Genomic DNA, 23,186 nt, shown 5'->3' with positions numbered 1-23,186 from the left:
TTCGGGCTGCCAATGGAATCCTCAGCAAAAAGGATCAGGAATGTGTTAATTCCTAAGAGGAAGAAAGCAGCCCCTCAGTTCTTGCAAAAACCAAACTCATCTGGGGGCAATGCTAAGAAGACGGGACAAACACATTGCATGTCAAGCACCATTAGACCCTAGCCGCTGTTTTCCTGCTAGACCTAGCCAACCCAGATGAGGGCTCATCCGGTCTCCTGCCATTAGGCCACCTGACCTGACTAAGCCAATCAACAGGCGAAGTCTGACCAGCAGGAGGAGACTCTCAATTTTGGCTCCAGTCCACAGCCAGCCAAGTGGCTCCATGGTGCTATGCTCAGCACTTCCCACTTGCCCACCCCCACTGGGATCACAAGTGAGCCAGTCTCTACTAGCCATCGGGCAAGGCAGTCTCCACCCCATGGCCCGCCTCAAAACGAGTTTGAAATGAGTCTAGAGAATCATTTCCTCCAAGACTGCCTGGAGCTGGGGGCCACCACCCTCTCAATCCACCATGGAAAGTTGGAGACAGGCCTGTAGTTGCTTAACTGAGGAATCCAAGGTAGGCTTCTTCAAAATAGGTCTGATGATTTCCTTCTTGAGACAAGGAGGTATCCTGTCCTTCCTCAGAGAAGCATTTATAATCTCTACCAGGCCCTCTACAACTATACTATCCCTACCAGATGGTATAACCCATGTTGGGCAAGGATTTAAGAGGGCAGGTGGTAGTCCGCACCATTCCAAGCAACCTGTCCACATCCTCAGCAGTCACAAACTGAAACTGATCCAGGGTCACCACATAAGAGGAGCTGCTGGACACCTCCGCATCAGACACTGTAATAATTGTGGAGTTTGAATCTGTCGGCCCAAATACAAGATATTTGGCCACCAAAAAACTCAATTAAAACATTACAGTGGGTAATTGTTGTTTCCAAATTCTGATTCAAGGGGGAAGGGGCATGCACTAGTCCCCTCACAACTCTGAACAACTCTGCCAGATGTGAACTTGTGGACGTGATATGGGCAGAAAAGAATTGCTTCTTTGCTGCATGTATTGCCTGGGCATAGATCTTCAAGTGTGCTCCATGTAATAATATGTCGGATTCGAGTCAAATCTTTCTCCACCTGTGCTCTAGTCATCTACCTTGCTGCTTCAGCCCCCCATAGTTCCTCTGTTCACCAAGTGGCCAGTTTGGAAGCAGGTCAGAGAGGATGTTTAGGAGCAATCGTGTCCACTGCCCTGGTGATTTGGTTGTTACCATTCTTCACCAGGATGTCAACAGGGTCACTGTCGGAGCCAACACTAAATCCTTTCAAGGCTTCTTGGAATCATATTGGATCCAATAACCTTCTCAGGCGGACCATCCTAATGAATCCCTTGCCCCTGCAGAGGTGGGACGTTATTGTGAGTCCAACCTTAACCATATGGTGGTCCGTCCATGACAATGGGGAAATCACAGGAGTCCCCACGCATGGAACACCACCCTGTTCAGAGTGAAAGACCAAATCAGGCGTGCAATCAGTAACATGCATCAGTCCTGAGACCACTTGGGATAGGCCCATAGATGTCATGACCGCTATGAACTCCTGAGCTACCCCAGACAAATTGGTCCCAAAGTGAACATTGAAGTCCCTCACTACCACAAGCCTGGGGACTCCAAGACCAAGTCCACCAGCTCAGTTAGAGACCCTGCTGGGCAGCAGGGCGATCGGTACACCAGCAGAAGTCCCAGTCTATCCCTGGTCCCTAAACTTAAGTACACAAATTCGATATGATCAGACACTTTGACAGGGATCCTGGAAAGGGAAATGTTATTGGCTGTGTCATGACCCACACAAGATGTCCTCATCCAGCAGCAGAGAAAGGATCATTGGTTACTTACCATGATGGCTGTTTCTTGCTGCTGGATTTGAGGTAATCTTGGCCCATCCAAGGGACTATTTTATACTGCCCTTTATCCTGCAGCATTTAATTTCTTCCTTAATTCCTCCCTCTCTGGATTCTGTCTCTCACTATCTCTTTTCTCTTAGACTTGGCTATTCAGAACTGGGTGGGGTCATCCTTCGCAGGCTCTTAAATCTTTTCAGCTAATTTACCTAAGTCCTGCCTCTGGAGCATGTGGGGATAACCCACAGGAGATGTTTTCAAATTAAGCAGCAAGAAGCAGCCATCACGGTAATTAACCAATGCTCTTTTCTCATCCAAACCTGTGATGATCCTTACATATGTGCTTGGTATGAACATAATGTTTCTTTCAGCTGAGCTTACTGCCCAGAATGGCTCCTGTCTTATAGAATACTAGCTGATGCCGCACAGAGCATCTGCACACAGTATTTTATTGCTTTATTGCTCTTCAGTTCCTATTTAAGTGCCATGTATTTCTTTATAAAAGCAGTTTTTGATCTCCTGTGGTGGTGATACAATTGTTAGTGAGTCATAAGATCTTACTCTTGAGAGTCCTACATAAAGTTGTCCATGGCTGAATACGGTTTTTTTCTTCTATCTCTGTCTCTGTCTCTCTCCTCCCGTCTCTCTTCCCCTCCCTTGTTTGTTCCTTTCTTTTTACTCTTTTTTCTCTTCCTTCCTTCCCCTTCTTTATTTCACTCTTGCCTTCCTTTTTATTTCTCACTCTATCCTTCCTTCTTTCATTCTCTTGTTTTTTCTTCCCCTCACCCCCATCTATTTCTCTTTCCCTCCCTTGTGGGTTGTCTCACAAGCCTGGCTGCTGTCCTTTGCCAGCAAGGAAGGGTGCTTCTGGGAGTGCTGCTATTGCAAAGGTCCCCTCTGAGCGCGCAGGGGCTTGTGTTTAGTATGTTAGACTTGGACTTGGAGAGGGTTGGGTTACCATCACATGTGTTGTTATCTGAAGCACCAGTTTTCGATTGATGGTTCTGTTCCTTCTTAGGTAACCTCCCCTCCCCACAATGCTGCGTATTTGTGGGGATCTCTCGGATGCAGATCTAGCCTACTGACCTGAGAGGGAGAGATATGGGAGGTGGTTGGTGTGGTGACGTTCTCGCACTCAGCTGCTCTCCCCATTATCCCCACTTCTTTTGAGTGGGGGGGGGGCATGTGCTTGTGTTTGGGAACTTCATTGCTGCTCCCTGAAAACCTGAGGGGCACCTTCATTTCTCTCTCCCCCATCCCTCTATTCCCTCTTTTGTCTATCTCTCTCCTCCCATCTTGCTTCCCCTCCCTTCTTTCTTTCCTTTTCACTTTCTTTTTCTCACTTTCTTCCTTTCCCTTCTTTATTTTACTCTTTATCTCCCTTCTTTTTATTTCTTGTTCTGTCCTTCTTTCATTCTCTCTCTCTCCCCCTCTCCCCCATCTTGTATCTGTCTTTCTTTCCCTTCTCACAAGCTCCTGCACACAGTCTCCCTTCCCTAACCCTGTTTTTTCTTTGTCTTCGTTGTTTTTTCTCTTCTTTCCCTTTCTTTATTTCACTCTTTCCCACCCTCCCTTCCCCCTCCCCTCCCCCTCCCTTGTGGGTTGTCTCACAATCCCCTGCACACAAGGGCTGGCTGCTCTCCTTTGCCAGCAAGGAATGGTGCTTCTGGGAGCGCTACCATTGCACAAGTCCCCTCTACATGCACAGGGGCTTGTGCTGGTGTGTGTTTCGCATCTTGGACTTTGACATAGAGAAGGTTGTGTTATCGTCACATGTGTAGCTGTCTAAAGCACCAGTTCTCATTGGATGGATCTATTCCCTCTTGGGTAACCTTCCCTGCCCCCAATGCTGTGTGTTTGTGGGGATCGCTCAGATGCTGTTATCCTGTGAGAGGGAGAGATTCAGAACATGGTTGGTGTGGTGACATTATCGTGCACAGCTGTTCTCCCTGTTCTCCCTCCTCCAGTGAGTGTGCATGTGCTTTGGGGATGCAGTGCTGTCTCCCACAAGTTTGAGGGGTGCCTGCACACTCTCTCTCCAGACAGAGTGAGTGTGTGTGTGTTGTGCAGTTGTTGCTCTTTATTTAATGCTCCCGCCACTGGCGCTGCTCCACCTTTCCCCTCTCTCTGAGGACTATGTTTTCCGGTATTCTCTGCGGCAGCAGCAGAGGGGCTCAGCCAATCGGAGGCAGCCCTGGTGGTATGTCAGGGGAAAGAGGGGCGGAGCCAGCGGCAGAGCATACTCAGTGGCTGCAGTCAGGGCTGTGTGGGGATGGCGGAGAGAGCACGGAAAGAGTTGGGGAAGCCCCACTTTGTGTAGGTGGGTCTTCTGTGTTTGGATCCATGGTACCCGCAAGGGGAGGGGGCAGCAGGGCAGAGAGTGCCCAGGCACAGCATTGCAGATTGGGTCTTGGATTGGTTAAGCACTGCGCCCACTGATTGGGCTTCTGGTTGATGAAGCACTGTGTGGGCGGGGCTTGCCATATACGTCCTTAGCGTTTTATATAGATAGATCTGAACAATGTCACTTTTTATCTGTCATCTTGCTCATTTTTAAAAGTGGTGATTCTTACAGGAAGAGCAGGCTTGTGCAACTTGCCTTATCCTTGCCTGCTCTGCTGCTGCTTGTGATCGAGAAGTATCTACTTGGGCTACTCGAGCATTTTTCAGGTAAAACAATTCACATTCACATTTCACCAAGAGACTATACTTAGTCAGTAGCATCCCAGAAGTAAATGGATTCTCCCTCAGACGAGGATTGTATCCGAGGAACATGGGTTGTCGCCACCTACTGCTCCGAGACAGGGCCAATCAGAAAAGATCTTGATAGCAGGAGGGAGGGACAACCTCTTAGCCTCTTCAGTCTTAGCCCTGTCTCGCTCCAAGCAGGTGCTCTCCTTTTGCTTTGCTCCAGTTTTCACCTCTTCGTATTTTCTACTGCCTTCTGTTAGCTAGCAGTTTGGGGCATAAAGAGGGAAAAGACCTGTCCTAGCGCTCCGCTCGCGATCTCTCCTGCGTTCGCAGCGGTGAGTTTTTAACCATGGAGGTTTCTGGCTCGCGCTGTGAGAGGGAGGCCTCTCCCTCCCTCTCTGAGGACTCCATCGCCCCGGCGGTGTGCCATGCTGAGTGGGCTGCGGCTACCTCACCCGCGCCCGTGACTCAGCCCCCCCAGCCGAAGAAGCCCAAAAAGCTCTCTAAGGAGAAGAAGGCGGCAGCGCGCGCGGCCAAGCGCGTCGCACCTCAATCGCCTGCGGGCGTTGGTCGAGGGCATGGGGTGTCTGGCGGGGGGGCCCAGTCCCTCCCGCCACTATTGGAGAGCGGCTCGGGGACTCAGGCGGAGGATCAGCCGGAACAGCAAGGCTCCCAGGTAGGGACTTCACGCTCGGGAGAGCCTGCCGCCAAGCGCGCCTGTCCCTCTCCTCCCTCTCTAGAACGGAGGTCTCCTGGTGCGCCTGAGGAGGAGATTCCTCCAAGTTTCGCTGTCCTCCTCCGGCGGTTAGTCGCGGAGGAGTTTGGCAAACTTGTCCCTGATCTCGCCCAGCAAATTCCCATCTCCATCACTCCGGCATCCATTTTGAATCCCCAGGCGGCGGGAACAGTTGATTCGGCCTCCATTTCGGGGGAACAGGCGGGAAAACCTCTCGTTTTGCCGCCTCAGCCGTGCGCTCCTGGGTCCTTGCGGGCACCTTTGGGATCGCCTACCCTGTCGCCCTGTGCTCCTTCTTGCCCTTCTGGGCAAGGGTCTACTTCAGCAGCACCCGTCTTAATTCCAGAGGAAGAAGGGGAACAGCCTTCTGAGGACTCTGATTCAGGCAAGGAGGAGGGGGAGCTGTCTGGAGATGAAGGAGAGTTTTTGCCGCCTTCCCAGGCCCCCTATCGTTTGTTTAGTCAAACTGATTTCCCAGTTCTCCTTCATAAGGCCCGGAAGTCCCTTCGCTTGGAGGAGTTTGTTTCTCCACCACAGGAGGTGCCAGAAGGGGATCCGGCTGTGTTACCTTCGCTGAAGGCCCCGGAAGTGGCTGTCCCTTGTCCCCAGATATTTCTAGACATTATTCGAAGTGAATGGGACCGGCCCTTAGAAAGCAAGGCTCCTCCACCTAGGGTTAGGCGACTTTACACTATTCCCAAACCAGTTATGGATATGTTACAGGTCCCTCTGGTGGACAAGGAGGTCGCTGCTCTCGTAACTGGGGCAGTCCTTCCAAAGGACGGGGATGAGGTTCTTCGTAATGTGGAGGACATGAAGTGTGATGCTGCATTACGCAGATCACATGAAGCCTCGGCCATCGCTGTCAGGGCTTCGGTGGCCAATTCCATTTTTGCTCGAGCGTCTGTTTTATGGGTTAGGGACCTTCTTCCCATGGTTCCGCCGGAGCTCGTGGCCCTTCGTCAGGGTCTCAATAAGTTAGGCAAGGCTTCTGCCTTTATGGCCGACAGCTCCCTGGATGCCGTCCAGCTGTCTGCCCGGGCTATGGCTTCTGACATCACAGTCAGGAGACACTTATGGTTCAAAAACTGGAAAGTTGATCAGAAGTTGAGGAGCAGTTTGGCCAATTCTTCCTTTAAAGGGGGTAAGCTTTTTGGGGAAATATTGGAGTCCGTGCTAGTCGAGACTAAAGACAAGAAAAAGGCTATGCCCTCCTCCGTTCAGCGGCAGGAGCGCAGATCCTTCTCTAATGCTTCTTCTTCTAAATTCTCACTGTGATCAGTTTTAACAACTCATATCCTCCAAATATTGCATGGTTTTGTCTCATAGTAGCTCTTACTAGTTTTGATGGCAATATTGTGTGTTCTTGCTTCATTTTGTCATTAATGGCTGACAAGATACACAGTGCTAATGGCACCAGTGCTAATTGTGCTACTGCTGTCGACATGGAAGCAGAAGCGCTGCTGAGGAGACTGGTTGCACTACCAGCATTACCGTAGTTCCTTCCATTCACCACAATTGGACAAGCTACAATAATTCTGGTAGCACAAATGGCATCCTCCCCCTTGGTGCTTCCGCTGTTTGCTTAATGCTTCCATGTCCATTAGCACTGCATATCATATTGGCCATTGATTTCTTGCAGAGCTCAGCATCATTGGATAACTGCCAGAGGCCCACTGCTGATCCTGCAGACCACTTCTGTGTCTGTAGTCTTTTGGGGTGGTGGTTGAGCTACTCTTGGGACTCACCTAGATATGAAGGGGTCCTTGAAGGGCAGTTTGCAAAGGATTCTGTGAAACCTGGAGCCAGCCTCCTTACAACTTGCATATGAGTTGTTTGGTATATAATTGTGTAAAAATGACCCTTTTCATGTTTAATTAATAGGGATGCAGTCTTTGCATTTGTATCTTGAGTTGGGCAATGGCTTATTCCACATTTAAAACAATCTAACAATTGATTAGGCTGTGTTGCTAAAATTAGCATTTAATCTGGTATATCTCAGGTATGGTGGAGAAGCACAGTTACGGTTTCCATCTGTTCTGCCTCCCCCAAGTAATGTCGGATCTATATTGGGCTCTCCTGTCCTACATGGTAAGTAGTGAATGTGGCTGTAACATATCTATTTCCTTATATTAAGCCTCTATCTTTAAGCAAGAATCCCCTCCCCTTTATTTTTATACATAAGTTTTGCAATGCACTCCATCCTTTTCTTTTCCCTGTAGTTTTTGTAATGCTCACAGATGTTACAATGTATTTGCTACTATTGCAGTACATTTACAAAGAATGTATGAAAGCCCAGGAGAGAAAATTGACTTAGTAATATAGATTGTTTTGATAGGCAACAATCAAGTTATCAACATCGTAACTTGAAGATTTCCTACTCTCTCTCCATGTCTCATCTTTTTCTTGTTCTGATATTGTACTTATGAGAACATTGGGGAAGTGAGAGTAGTAAATGAAGATTTGTGGAGAAGCTAACCTTTTCCTCCCCTCCTCACTCTTAGTATGGAGAGATGCCCTCTTTGCTCCTCTTTGTTCTTTCAGTCTCTCTTGGACTGTAAATCTACTGGCTGGGGATTGTATATCTCTTAGCAGGCTATTATTGAAATGAGGTGGGAAAGTAAAAATTCTGCTCAAACTTAACATAGCCCAAAAGAGAGTCTGCAAAGTTGCCTGGCCTGAGTTTGGTTCTAACTTTTAATTGTTGTAGTTCCTTAAAGTTGTGCCCAGATTAGTAGTGATAAACCATTGCAGCATCATATATATTGTTCTTCTTCCCTTAGGTTCCCCTATGCCTTCTGGTAGCCCCTACCCTAATCCAAGCTTTTTGGGAACACCAATGCAAGGTATTTCCTTCATATAAAATCAATATTTTTATTTATAATGTCGTGATTTTGTTTTTATTAAGAGACATGTTGGTGTTCCAGGTTTACAGCCTCCCACTATGTCAACTCCAGCGTTTGCTTCTGGCAGTCACATGTCTCAGCCTGGTGCTTCAGTTAGTGGAGTCATGGGCCCAGAGATTGTGTTTTCCGGAAAGCATAATGGCATCTGCATTTATTTCTCTCGAATTATAGGGTAAGTTATTCTTAGAAAGCAGTCAATTGAGTGGGTTAACTTGAGTAATATTTGTGTTTTACGTTACGTACAATCCATCCGAAAAGATGATGATCATCATCATTTATGTTGCTTTAAAAAAATGGTTCAGAGTGGTTTACATAGAAAAAGAATAATATAAGATGGTTCCTTGTTCCCAAAGGACTCACAGTCTAAAAAGAAACACAAAGTAGACACCAGCAATCAGCCTTCCCTCTAAGGCGCGTGGCTGCGCGTGCACACACATGTCCCAAGCCCTCCATGCAGATTCCTTAAACTGCCACCCGCCGTGGCTGCAGCAAGGGCTTTTGCTTCCCCCTCCCCCTGCCTTTCCCCGTTGCCGCCTAGTCACTACCTCCACCTCTCCCCACCCGCTGTGGGCTCTTCTGAAGGAAGGAATGTCTCCCTCCATTTATGCCCCCCAGCCTGAGCGCTGCCTCCACCCACCGCTCGAGCTCTGCTGAAGGAGGGAATTGTCTCCCTGCGAGAGTTCCACTGCAGTGAACAGGACTCTCGTTTCCCTCCCTCAGAAGAGCTTGAGTGGCAGGTGGGCAGAAGCACCACTCGAGCTCTTCCAAAGGAGGGAATTGTCTCCCTCCGAGAGTCCCATTCACTGCAGTGGAACTCTCGGAGGGAGACGATTCCCTCCTTCAGGAGAGCCTGAGCAGCAAGTAGAGGCGGAGGCACCGCTCGGGCTAGGGGGCATAAACGGAGGGAGACATTCCCTCCTTCAGAAGAGCCCGAGCAGCGCTGGCAGCAGCAAATGGAAGGAGACGTTTCCCTCCTTAAGAAGAGCCTAAGTGTGTGTTCACTTGGGCTCTTAAGAAGAGGAGGCAGGCGGGCTCCTGTGCTACTTCTGAGTCCTCCCAAGAATCATTCCCTGTTTTATGAAGCAGAGCTGCTTTTGAACAGGTCCAAAATCCCTGAATTAAAAAAGCGGCTTCAAAAGGGGTGTTTTGCCAACAAGTTGAAGTTATGTGTTTTACACAAGTGAACGGCTGGGGGTGGGGGGGAGGGAATAAAAGCTGTCATCTGTGCTTGCATGCTGCTGGTCACAGTGGTGTAGAGTGGGAACACAGCTTCAGTGCTGCAAGTCATGGTGAGACTGTGTGAGCCAAGACAAAACAGGCTCCAAACTGAAGGAAGGACCGAATGGTGGCATAAGACAGAGAGCGTTTCAGGCCTGGCTGCAACTGAATCTTTCAGAATCCACCTTTTCAACCCTCTCAAAGAACCCCCAAAAGCAGAGGTAGGAGACAGTTCTGCTAAGGAATTACTTATAATATTTATAAATTAATATTATAACTACTGTTCCTAATAAATAATTGCTGCTAGGGTGCTGTGGAAAGAATGCACAATCTCTGGGGGAACCTGCATGCCAAATCTGTAATGAAAGGAAATTTTCCATTTCCCCCCAGACAGAAATTAATGTATGCTTTTGAAAGTTGACTTATTAGTTGAATATTAGCTGAACTAGTTCATTTAAAAAAATGTGTTGATTAATAAGCAACAGAAGAAGAGGGGGGGCAGGGGGAGATTAAAGAAAAATTGTGCACTGCGCAATGTTCTTATGTATATATGTGTGAGAGATCATTATGTGTGCATGCTGCCTTGAAACTGCTACCCAGAAGAAAACAGTTTCCACCCACTGATGATAAAAATTAGAGAGAACACTGCCAGCGATAGCCACTGGAAGGACAGTGAAAGGCTGAATAGGGAAGCTACTCTGCCCCTGATAAATATAAGAGAATCATCACTTCAGAAGGTGCCTCTGCCTAATTAGCAGGATGCAGAATAGTGTGAAGCTCTTTCTGTTTTGTAGTTGTAGGTTTATATTTTTGTACAATTACTATAAACAAATAAATGCAAATTAAGCCCTTCACTAAATTCTTCTATTCGTCTATTGCTTATAATATCTCTTAATAAAAGTTTTAATTTCTTTGTGTGATAGTAAACTAAATTAAATCCCCACAGCTGCCTGTGCAGCTGTTGGCTTTGTTATGCTAAAAGTGAAAGCCTGGTGTAATTTAGTGAGAGTCATCCAAATTATAGTCTAGTTATGTCGTCAGTTGGGACAGAAGGGTTTCTCCAGAATTATGAACCTGATGTTTTGGCTCCTTGAAGAATAGATATACATGTGGAGCAAAGGAGAAGAACGAGAAACGGGTACTCTATATTGTATAGTCAGAAAGACAGGTGGACTATCTGAAAATAAGAGAAGGCATATGCAATGAAAAAAAGATGTTTATATATTGAGAAATAGATGAAATAATCTTTGGTTCTTAACACAGTGAAAATTTGCTGATATTATTATATAAAATGGACTGATATGGCTGTGTAAAGCACTTCAATTACATATTATTTTCTTAGCAAAGTTGATAACTGTTTTGTGTTTCAGGAATATTTGGGATGGAAGTATAGTTGTGGAACGGGTTTTCAAGAGTGGCAACCGAGAAGTTGTAGCTGTAAGTGTAAATGGTTGTGTCAGTGTCTCGCTTGAGGTTGGGACTGGGAAATTAGTGTTTAAATATGTGGATGATAAAATAAACAATGTTTGTGACCCTTTTATTTATTTTAAACCCCTTGTTGCTTTTTCCACTGCCACCACCAAATTAAATCCTATTTTGGGTTTCTAACATTAACTTTGGTATTGCACCCGACTTGTAACGTGGGGAGAAGTAGATGCAGTTGAAACAGCTTTAAAATTCTAAACCAAAGAAAATAACTTTATTCTGGTACAATAGCTTCAGTGGTTTCTATTATCTATAATGTAGGGTCACATGCATAATGATACCTTTTAACAAAGTAACAATCTTAGTATTTACTTGCTAGTCAGTACACCACTTCTTATATTTCAATCTGACATTCAGAACTCTTGTACTTAAACAAGATTGTGTCAGTGTGTCAACAAAGGCTTTACTGTGGAGATGCTGAGGTTCTCACTATATGAGAACTGTAGGTCTTCATTTCCTTTTCTGCATTTCAGGAAAATTATTTGGCACAGATTTGGTGTTTAGCATTCAATGTTTCCACAATTCTCTTCTGTGCCACTCAGTTTAATAATCTTGGATTGGGTTTAATACATTGGTTTGGCCTTGGTATCAGGACAGACGAGCAGAGGTGACTTTTAACCTTTGTACTCTATTTATGTTAACATGAAGTAGAGGAAAACACTTTGCATCCCATTCCAGGTGTAGAATTATTCAGAGCTGCTGGAAAAGCTACTTTTGATGTACAAGCCTCTTAGGGCCAGTTTGCACTAACTGTAGAATCATACCATAAAGCTCTTCCTAGATTGTCTCACTTCAGGTTGCAAGTGGTAGTGGTAGCAAGTTTGAGATCTCTCCTGTTCAAAAATAACAAAAAACCCTCTGCTAGGAATTCAGCATTTTGCAGGGAAAGGTAGGCTGAAATCTTTTATCGGAGATGCTAATTTTCTATGTGAAGGAGGGTTTTTTGTTTTTTTGCAGGGGTGAGGTGAAGTGGAGCAGCCATCCCCAGCCTGAAGTGGGACTGTTCAGGAAAAGCTTTGTCATTTGATTCCTTAGCTTATAGAAAAGCTGCTGTCCGGTGCTCAAGTCAATGTAGATGTGGCTTCAGATACACATCAGATGTTCTTCATGAACCTGCTGATAGAGAATTCTCAGTATATTTTTACAATATTAATGTACTTCAGTGAACAATTTGCTTCTCTTTCAACTGAAATTAGTAAGCATTTCAGAAATGTATATTCTTTTCCCTTTTTTTAGGTTGAAAGCAGTGTGCCAACACAAGTGCTGGAATCGGTGCTACAAGAATTAAAAGGGCTACAAGAATTTTTGGATAGGAATTCACAGTTTTCAACAATAGGAGCCCTTAGAAATCCTGGGTAAGATTAAAGGTGCTTTATTTTGCTGAACATAAATAGATCAAGCAGTGACAGGTATCATTTGTGTAGTTGCTTTGTACAGGTAATGGTACAGAATACAGTTTGATGTATTTTTATGCTAATGAAGTAAATTCATGAGTCTTTCCAATATGGTTTATAGAAAGCAAAGTGAACTTTTTCACTGTTTTCAATTTGAAGTCTATTACAGATCTAAAATTTTATACCACATTGTCTGCTTTGATGGGCTTTCAGTGTGACAGAATACAGTACACTGTATCTCAAAAACCTTTTCCCTTCATGGAACAAGTTTTATTTGCACAAGGGGGGAAAGGTGATTTTTACTGACTTCCTCTCCCCCCGCCCCAGTAAATCTGCTCCTGACACTTGGCACACAATTGCCTAAACTTATGTCTGACATGATTCTTCATGAACTACATACGCATTATGTTTGTCTTGTATCAGTTTCACCACTCCAGCTAACCTGCAGCAGCGGTTACTTGGATTAATGCGGCCTGATGGTGGAAGTTCTCAGCAAGTACAGCAAGAGCTCCAAAGAAAGTTTCATGGTAAGAAAGAAGCTTATATTTCTGTGTGTATTCATTCATGCTTGCTCTCGCCTTCCCATGCATTTGTTCTCTCTCTCTCTCTCTCTCATCTTTGCCAGAAACACACACAAGGGTAAATCCTCTTTGTTTTCATCAGTAGACAGTGTACATTCCCTCAAGCCCTAATGTACATATATTAGATACATTTATAAATATAATAAAGAGAGAGCATGTGAATTCAGTCTTCTTTTCTCCCCTTGATAATGTTTAGTCGGGGGCAGTTCTGCCTAAATCTGTTCTGAAAATAATCAAGAATAAATGGTTGATTTTGGCAAATGTTCACCATGTATCCAAAAAATATCTGCAGTCTGTATTGGGTCTGAGTCCTACACCCTGGTGCCTTGCAGTAACATCAGTGACTGGTCCTAGGAGGTTCTGGCTCTACTGGAATGCTCCGGAGAGCCCTGCACACTAAGCCCCTAACTTTTCTTAAATTACCAAGATGGAGGACAGCATGGATTAATCCTGGCAGTTTGCTACTAGGACCTCCATTAAGGTACTGGGTATGTACCATCATCCCCATTGAGCGAGTTGTAGGAATGGGTAATGAGATGCATGGGAGGGTTTTTGGAAGGTTGAAGTGGATCCATTTGTGGTTAGGTCAAGCAGAAATGGATTAGAGGGGGCCATAATATAAGAAATAGACATGTACACCCCATTTAAAATGTCACCCCATCACTAGTGTTGCCCTTCAGATTCCTACTTCTTTATTTACAAGCAACATTTTCTCTCTCCTAGAACTCCAATTGGGAGGCTCCTCAGTATTTTTTTGGTTATATATTCATATCCACCTTATCCCTCCAACATTGGAAGTGTATTGAGGAGTAGCAATACATTTGCACCCCTCCCAAACTTTTTAGGAGAGCTGTGAGCACAGCAAGAATAATGTAGATTTGGGGAGTCATCTGTGACCTCTTTTGACTTGCATAGCCATCTCATTCTAAATCATCTGAACTCTGCTTGTGCCTGTGGAATATAGCTCCAAAAATTAAGACTGCTGCTGGTAAGCTGATTGCTGGTAGCAAGATTTCCTTTTCAAAGTTACTGCATACCATTTCAAGAATGGTCAGTTCTGCCTGGTTGGAGAGGGCTGAAGCGTATAAACCTTCAATTCTTTCAAGCTGTGCTGTTCTGTGATTCTGTATTGCTCTCTTGAAAAGGTTTTGGGCAGCTGGAGAATAATGGTCCTGAAAAATTGTCAGGATGCTGAATGGTCAGGATATAACTCACATGCCTCTGTTTTTACAGCAGAGGCACAATTAGCTGAGAAGGCTTCTCTACAAGGCATCCAGCAGCTTGTTCGTAAGACCTGCCAGGCTCTGGCACTGTGGAAACTTCTTTGCGAGCACCAGTTCAATATTGTAGTTGGTGAGCTTCAGAAGGTATGTGTCACCGCACATCTAGCTTCTTGCCCTGGAAAGCATACATGTTTTATTGCTAAAACCAGGACTGTGAATACAAAATTGTGGATTTGTTTTTTCACATAGGAATTTCAAGAACATCTGAAGGTTACTACTTTTAGAGACTTGGTAATTAGAGACAAAGAGCTGACTGGAGCCCTCATTGCCTCTCTTATCAACTGCTATATCAGAGACCATGCTGCCGTAGATGGCATCAGTTCACATTTACAAGACATCTGCCCGCTGCTCTACAGCACAGATGATGCGGTCTGTTCAAAGGTGTGGTATACTAAGCAATCTGAGAAGAAGCACTCTTTTTTCTGTGGAAACTGATATGTGATTCAGTTTGTAATCCTTGCATTGTGTTATTGTGGAGCTCAAAATGTGCGCACACACATTAAGAGTTTTGGCATTCATCACTTTAGACAGGAAAGCATTTCCAGTGTGATCCGTGCAAACAATCAGGGCCGGACTGGGGGCACTGAGAGGGCAGGGGAATTTATGTGAGGAGGGCGCCAGGTTTATTATTTATTTATTTATTTGATTTTTATATCGCCCTTCCAAAATGGCTCAGGGCAGTTTACAATTTTTTAAGCAGAATGGGTGGGTTTCGCCATACTTTTTGGGTTTCATTTAATTATTATTTTTTTCTGTTAACTTTTGATATCTGACCTCTGTTTTCTGTTACTTATAGGTTTCTATAAATATTTCAAATGAAGTATCACTTGTAACTATTAAGAAGCACAATTCTATACTAATAAAATAGTTTAGATATATGTGTTCCTATGTAATCCAGTTCCTGCAAGTTTGTTAGAAAATGAAGTGGGTGGCATCTTAATAGCACTACAATAGCACTGTTTTAAGTTCCCTCTCCCCACCAATTTCCACAGGAAGCCTGCCCTCTCACCCCTCAGCCCTATATACCTACCCAAGAGAGGAAAATTATTTTCAGTTCCTAACAATATATATAGCCTCATAGAATTTCAAAGCATTTAAGCATATCATTGCAGAGAAATGGGGGTGAAGAGAAATTACGGCAGGGGGAGAAAATAAATAACTGGTGGAAGGGAGTGGATAACTACGTGAGACAAGGGCAGCTGGGCTACAAGAGCAGCCTGTAGTGTTTGGGTTGGGGGGCAGGGTAGAAGAGGAGAGCCTCACATCATGGCCAGGTGCCCCAGCCAGGCCAACCAGCTCTGATTCCTTCCCTCTCCAAGCAGGGACTCCCCACCAGCCTTGCTCCTTCCTCATCCAGCCTTCTGAGGCAGAAGTCTGAGATGTGTGTCTATACACTACAGAAAGAAAAGACACCATTTTGATTTCAAATAGGACAGCAGAATATCATATATAGAGTAACCCCAATTTTGTAGAATTTAAAGACAACCAATCATGGTACATAAGAACAGCCCTGCTGGATCAGCCCCCAAATGGCCCATCTAGTCCAGTATCCTGTTTCGCACAGTGGCCCACCAGATGCCTCTGGAAGCCACAGGCAGGAGCTGAGGGCATGCCTTCTCTCCTGCAACTGGGATTCAGAGGCAAAGGAGTTTCATGGGCAAAGGGGTTTTAAAAATGAGTTTCTTGTGAACTGATTTGCAAAGCCTTGTTTTGAAGCAAGTGTACAAAAATAGACTTTTGGTGGGGGAGCCTGCTAGAAGCACAGAGCAAAATAAAATAAAAATGTTTAAAAGGGGAAACATGTTGAGAGAGCCATTTTGTCATCTTTTGCTATTTAAGCCATTTTGAGAACTTTGTTGCTTGAAAAAGCTGCATATCAATATTTTTAATAAGGGTGGTGGTGGGGAGAAAGAAACCCACACACAGAGACCAGATTAGAGATAGGGGCAGGAACAAAAACAACAGATCCATTTATTATTATTATTATTATTATTATTATTATTATTATTATTATTACACCTGTTAGAGTATTGCTCCTCCCCCCCGCCATACCATTCTTTTCAAAGCTCTTAATACTTTTGCTTGACTAATTTCCTCACAAAAAGTATACTGTAGGGATGAGGATTTTTCTTAAGTTTGCACTCGAGCAGTTAAGCTTCACACACACACACACACACACACACACACACACACACACACACACACGGACTTCTGTAGTCTGTACAAAACACACACGGTTCCTGCGGGGGTGGGGAGAGCCAACACGGTACAATCAGCAAATAGTTGGGGTTTTTCTTACCAAATGTGTTGCTTGCATTTCCTTCTTGAACAAGACCAAGCAGCTTGGCGGGCTCTGTAATTACAAATGGGGGCGGGGAGGAGCACAAGACAGACTCCAGAAGAACCAATCGGGCTGGGAGAAACATTAACCCTTGCATTACTCTCTGCTACTGCCGATCTCCGTGAAACTCCACATTCATTCAAAGGGCGTGCAAATACACTCTTGCACCCTCCTTGCAGAATACAGAGCAGACAGAGAGGGAAGGGAAGCCGCCCGACTGAAACAGCAGCCTGTCTCTGGCTGCAGAGATTCCCTGCAAGAGATTCCTTGCAGAGAGAGGCAAGCGCCGGCGGGAGGGAGCTCAGGAAGAGGGCGGAGGGCGCAAATCCAGAGGGAGCAGGGCGCAGAGGCGAGGGGCGCATCCGGCAGGCTGCCCGGCAGGCCATTCCGAGCCTGCAAATAATCATATTTGTTTGCTGTTGGCCTATAGTGGAACTCTGGTTTTTGTTGCTATTGGACATTTCTCTAATGTTTTGTCCATTGGGATACAACTTGAGTCTGAACTAAAGTTTTAAATATATTTTTCCTGCCTTTTATTGTATTGTATGATGTAGTAAAAAAGTAAAAGCTTCATCATTCAAAATTTATTGAGAAACAAGATAGATTAGTGGTTAAAAAAATCCTTCAAATTACAATGTTTTACAGAACAGACCCATTAACTGTGTAGACTTCTAAATCCTAACTAAGTAGGATTTCTTTCCGTATTTTGAAAATTAAGTGTTCTGTTATGAAGGCCCATAGGAGTATAAGGGCTATTCTCAAAAGTCTAATTTGCTACACAGAAAATCACCTGTGTAGGAAATAGGTAACAGATTCATAGACTCAGTTTCAAGGAATGAACATGCAGTGCAACACTACAGTTGGCAGTGATTCTCCACTGAATGTGCCATTTTCTGTATAGGGATTGTTTAGTTTTTGTGTGAAGTGGCCCTTACTTAGATGAAGAATGCAGCTGTTGATCTCTATTCCATCTCACTAGGCAAATGAACTACTTCAGAGGTCCCGACAAGTTCAAAACAAATTGGAAAAGGAGAAGATGCTAAGAGAGTCATTGAAAGAGTATCAAAAGATTAGTACACAGGTGGATCTTGCCAATGTTTGTGCACAGTATAGGCAAGGTGAGTTGCAAACGTCAGTGAATCTCAGCTTTGGAAATATAGCAAAAATGGTTGTGGCGTTGGTTCAGAGATAATGTTAGACCATGGCTTGCTTTGTGTTCCAGATACACATGCAAATTTTATTTATTTATTATTATTTTACATTTTTTAATATCCCGCTCTTCCTCCAAGGAGCCCAGAGCGGTGTGCTACATACTTAAGTTTCTCCTCACAACAACCCTGTGAAGTAGGTTAGGCTGAGAGAGAAGTGACTGGCCAGTCACCCAGCAATTATCATGGCTAAATGGGGATTTGAACTCGGGTCTCTCCAGTCCTAGTCCAGCACTCTAACCACTCTGGCTCTCAAATCATGGTTTGTGCCGTTTTTCCTCCTCTTCCAGCTTCCCTGGGAATACCTAGATTCTGTCTCAAACCGTGGGCCCCGAGGGTGGAGCAGTAGCCCAAACCATGGTTTGTTAGTTCTGATGTAATGCCAAGCCACACTTAATCCAAAATTTGATTGAAGGAAGTCAGCTTCAAGCCAGGGTCCCAATCTTGGTTTGGTGATCATCCACAGTCCATGGTTTGTTGGATAGTGGTTGGATCCTAAGGAGCATAAACAGTAGGAAGAGGATAATGAGTATGTATGTATGTATTTTATTTTATTTTATAATTTTTCAACAAAGTGATTTGCATTGCAAAGTTACAAGAAAATGGTTCCGTGTCCCCAAAGGGCTCACAATCAAACAATGAAAATGTAGATATCTGTAACAGCCACTGGAGGGTCCCTATTGTTTAGGGACAGTTGCTCTCTCCCTGCAAAATATAAGATAATTGCCACTTTAAAAGGTGCCTCTTTCCCAGTTAGCAGGGAGTCTGCACCTTAAGGCTGAGGGACTTCCTGGAACAGGACGGCATGGGACACAGAAGGAAAGGGGCAGGATCTACAGATACACATTCTGTTGGCACAAGAACCACTTAAGATTCAGCCTAGTGTTGGTTCAGACATGATGACCATCCAGAATTTCACATGACATCTGGGCTCTCTTTGTATTTTAAATACATGCTAAATGAATCTGGAGTAAATTCATGGTGTATTGATAAATTTGCTTCCAAATTCAAATAGTGATGTGCACGGACCGGTTCGCAGGCCATTCTAAAGGCCTGCGCACCAGTTTGCTGGGGTGGGGGGCGGTTCGTGGTTCCGTGCTGGGGGGAGGCTCTTTAAGGGTGGGGGAGGGTGCACCCACCCCTCCCGCTGCTTTCCCCCCACCAGCACTCCTTTTTTGAAAAGCATTTAGGGCGGCAGCATACTTCCCTGCTGCCCCTTCCCCCATTCCTCGGCGAAAGGTTTCAGAATGTGGGATTGTGCGTGCACGCGTCACATGTGTGCATAGTTCAGACATGCGCGTGTGCCGTGCACATGTGCATTTGCACATTCTGAAGCCTTTTGATGAGGAAGGGGGGAAGGGGCGGCAGGAAGGTACGCTGCCGCCCCAAATGCTTTTCAAAAAAGGAGCAGTGGGAGGGTAAGTGCACTCCCCCGAACCCTCAAAGAGCCCCCCCACCCGGCTGCGATTCGGAACGCTGTGATTCCGTGCACACCACTACATTCAAATAACAGTATTCAGATACTCTGCAATGAGTGTTTTATTATGGATAAAGCTGGGTTCACAAAGCACATAGAAGCAGTAAAATCTGGAGAAATGTGCTCTTTGGGAAAAGTAGGTAGATGCCCGTATAATGCCCAGTGCCAAAACCTAGAATTAAGACTTTAAGAAAATAATGAGGCTCTCTGGATCTTGTAATTGGAAGTATGTTGTTTGTACTAATGTTGTCAATACTACATAGTAACATAGATGCCTTTCCTCCTTGTTAATTTCAAGTGCGTTTCTATGAGGGTGTGGTAGAACTTTCTCTCACTGCTGCAGAGAAGAAGGATCCCCAAGGCCTTGGGCTCCATTTCTACAAAAATGGTGAACCAGAAGAGGATGTCGTTGGGTTTCAGGCTTTCCAAGAGAGGCAAGTTCTCAGGACACAGCTGGAAATTTTCTTCAGGGGAAAGATGTTTGCAGTAGTTCAGTAGTGGGGTTGTGCACGTGTCAAAAGAGTTTAAATTAATGATAAGTTGAAATGACCTTAAATGGTTGAAGTCCTCATTAAAATACTAGCTGGCTGAGCTCAAATCCAAGTGTGAGCAGCAGAAATGTTGAGCATGTGCATTGCTAGGAAAGGTTGGGAATGTATATGGGGAAATTGCTCTTCCCATACTTTAGGAATATGAAAGGAAGCCTAGTCACTTCACAAGTATTGCAGCCATCCTGTTGCAGCGTCACTGGTTGCACGTTTGCTTCCATACCAGATTCAAAGTGCTGGTTTCAATTTTAAGTCCTACATGGCTTGGGCTCAAGGTATCTTTTGGACTGCCCTTTTCCATATGAATCTTCCAGGGCCCTCCATTCTGTGTCAAAGGTGCTGTTTTTGGCCGCACCCCGGAGTCAGTTTTGGTTGGTGGGGACCAGGAACAGGACCATTGGTGGTTGTAGCCTTTGGAAAGCTCTCCTGGAGGAGCTTTATTGGGTTCCCCTCTTAGGATTTTTAAAAAGGATTTAAAGCCCCTTCTCTTTACAGATACTACTTTATTATATTTTAACCTGCTGCCTGTGCCATCTTGCTCTCCGTGTTTTAAACTTGATTTTAATTGGGATTCCAGTTTTCAGGGGACCCCCTCCCTTTTGTAATACTGCTTTGCTACTTATTTGTTTTTATCCTTATGTTTTATTGTCATTTTCACGTGTGAGCCACTCTAAGCAGCATTGTGCTGAAGGGGAGGGATATACATATTGTAAATTTGTGGAATGCGAGATTGTGGAATGCGCTCCCTGCTAAGATACGATCCTCCCCATCTCTAGCAATTTTCAGAAAACACCTGAAAACACATCTCTTCAACCAGGCTTTCTCAGCTTTTTAAAACTTGTTTTTAAATTCTTCTGATTATTTAATTGTTGTTTTATGATATTTTTAATTGTTAAACTGGCCCTATCCACCCCCAGCACAGTACTTCCAGTGACTGTTGCTGGTGTGTGTCTTATGTTTCTTTTTAGAATGTGAGCCCTTTGGGGACAGGGAGCCATCTTATTTGTTATTTCTCTTTGTAAACCGCCCTGAGCCATTTTTGGAAGGGCGGTATAGAAATCGAATTATTATTATTATTATTATTATTATTATTATTAATAATAATAATCATTGTTTTATGCTTTTTAATTTTTGTTTTAATTATTAACTGATTTTAACGGTGTTTTAATGTAAACCGCCCTGAGCCTTTTGGAAGGGCGGTATAAAAGTTTTAATAATAAATAAATAAATAAAATAAACTTGATCCAACTTCATAGACGAGAATAGTGCTACATAACTAGATTATCTTCATACAAAAACTTTTAAAAGAGTATAGTCATTCCAATACACATTCTTATTAGGTTAATTAAATAATGGAGACCACAGACCATATTAGATAGAAACCAGCTTTCCCTTTAAACATTTCTGGAACACTGAGAAATGTCAGAGTGTGTTACTAGCATATGTTCCTCTGTGTGGCTTTCTTTGTGAAGTGTTTGTTTTACATACCTTCTACAGTCATTCCAGTCTCCAGAAAGCAATAGCCAGAGTGAAGCATCTGCCATCTTTTAGAAAATTAAATGCATATAGGGAAATAGTGGTACCTTTTATTAAGGCTTCTGATATTCCAGTCAATGCCTGAAGTTGTGCTCAGGAGTGGTATTCCCATGATTTGAATGTTTCCACAGATTAAACAGCTACAAATGCATCACAGATACTCTACAGGAGCTAGTCAACCAGAGTAAAGCTGCGCCTCAGTCTCCCAGCGTGCCCAAAAAGCCTGGACCTCCTGTCTTGTCACCTGACCCCAACATGCTGAGCAACGAAGAAGCAGGGCATCATGTAAGAAACCTGTGAGACATATATTAAAACTGTGGAAAGTACTTTAAAAACTTTCCTTGTGGAAAGTACTTAAAAAGGTAATCTTAAACCTAGTGGTCAAGATCCAGTGAACTACTTTAGGTTCATCTAAAAGGTTTGAGTCTACCCACTAGAATCTTCTGAGTTTTTGTTTGAATAGTATACCTGATGACATTATCATAAGCTGCCTTTGAACCTTCCAAGATTCACAAGAGGTTTGTCGTACTGAATAAGAGGGGTTACTCTTTGCCTTTTTGCAAAAGGAGAAGTGGGCAACTCCTCTTCAGATGCCTTGCGCTTCTTCTTGTGTTGATGAGGATGATCCCTTAGGTACGTCAGTCGGACGCTTGAAGACATGGTCAGTTGAAGTCGAAGCCCCAGTCAATGTTGAGGATTTAGACCAAGCAGCTGCTACAGTCTCCTACATTGATGGAGATGGTGATAGAAGCATTGGCATTGGTGCCACAGAATATTTTGAATATCACATAAATTTATTGCTAAACAGTTCTTGCAGCATGACAACTTAACACCAGTACCATCTACTGCAGAATTATCGCGGGTATATTTGGGTGCAGGAATCTTCAGTAGGGCTACATGTGTTAAAAATGTCTTGTTGTTTGGGTCCCCGTTCCCTTCCATTTAGCTTAATGTTGAATGAGTTGAAAGAACATTTCTGTTGTACATTCCTACACACCATCTGGACTGTAGGTCCCACTGAAATCAATTAAGCCTCTGTTCTGAGGCAATTATCAAATTACTAATGAGAAATAACTTATTAGGACAACATTTTTTATTTTCTTTCTTCCCTTCCACTTTCCCCCCCTTAGTTTGAACAAATGCTAAAATTGGCACAGCGTTCCACAGATGAACTTTTTAGTATTGCTCTTTACAGTTGGCTCATCCAAGCCGATCTCTCAGATAAGCTACTGCAGGTAAGCTCGTGGACCATCTTCTGGAAAAAAAAAAAAGTTTATACATTCATGATATTTTGAGAAGCTTATTTTCTAGTAAAAATGGATACAATGCTGTAGGGGTGTGCAATTCGATTCTCTAGTGAATTGGGGGCAATTAGCTGATTCGTTTACGAATCACCCCTTAAAGGGGCTGATTCGATTGCATGTCGAATCGCCAGCGATTCGTAGTGAATTGATTCATGTGCCCCCACTGGATGAGGGGAAGGAGCAGGGAGGGGGAGATTAAAAGAGGGAGTTTCAAAATGTATATAAGGGGCTGCTTGAAGGCAGAGAGCCATTGCTTTTGGGCCCCAGGAGAGGAGAAAACTCTGACAGAGAGAGACTGCAGCAACATTGAGGAGAGCAGAGAGACTTGGAACTGGGCCTGCTTGCCTGGCCGAGCATGAATGAAGAGACAGAGTTCCTGCTCGATTTTATTTTTAAACTTCTTAATTACAGTGCTGCAAACTGGTTTGTTTGTTTGTTTGTCTGTTTGTACCAGCAGCACCAGCCCCTTTTAACTGGTGCTGCTTGGAATGTTGTTTTGTTCTTGCTAGCCAGCATCCCCCCCCCCCGGGATGTTGTGTGCGCATGCACTGCAATCCCACTCCCCCTTATTTTGCCCTTCATCCTTGGGACAC

General features: G+C 44.3%; 1 protein-coding gene across 1 annotated transcript in view; it reads left to right on the top strand.

Moving 5' to 3' along the window:
* NUP155 (nucleoporin 155) overlaps positions 1-23,186 on the top strand; it is a 72,162-nt gene that overhangs the window by 13,618 nt on the left and 35,358 nt on the right. The window contains exons 15-27 of the mRNA XM_053297191.1: positions 4,461-4,555; positions 7,315-7,403; positions 8,096-8,158; positions 8,240-8,390; positions 10,807-10,873; positions 12,158-12,276; positions 12,739-12,842; positions 14,130-14,263; positions 14,369-14,560; positions 17,500-17,638; positions 19,504-19,639; positions 21,421-21,574; positions 22,420-22,524. Of these exons, the coding sequence (XP_053153166.1) occupies positions 4,461-4,555; positions 7,315-7,403; positions 8,096-8,158; positions 8,240-8,390; positions 10,807-10,873; positions 12,158-12,276; positions 12,739-12,842; positions 14,130-14,263; positions 14,369-14,560; positions 17,500-17,638; positions 19,504-19,639; positions 21,421-21,574; positions 22,420-22,524 (1,548 nt within the window). The remainder of the gene's footprint in view (positions 1-4,460; positions 4,556-7,314; positions 7,404-8,095; positions 8,159-8,239; positions 8,391-10,806; positions 10,874-12,157; positions 12,277-12,738; positions 12,843-14,129; positions 14,264-14,368; positions 14,561-17,499; positions 17,639-19,503; positions 19,640-21,420; positions 21,575-22,419; positions 22,525-23,186) is intronic.

Source organism: Hemicordylus capensis, chromosome 2 (genome assembly GCF_027244095.1).
Source record: "Hemicordylus capensis ecotype Gifberg chromosome 2, rHemCap1.1.pri, whole genome shotgun sequence".
NCBI lineage: Eukaryota > Metazoa > Chordata > Lepidosauria > Squamata > Cordylidae > Hemicordylus > Hemicordylus capensis.
This window is presented reverse-complemented; position numbering and strand designations above follow the sequence as displayed.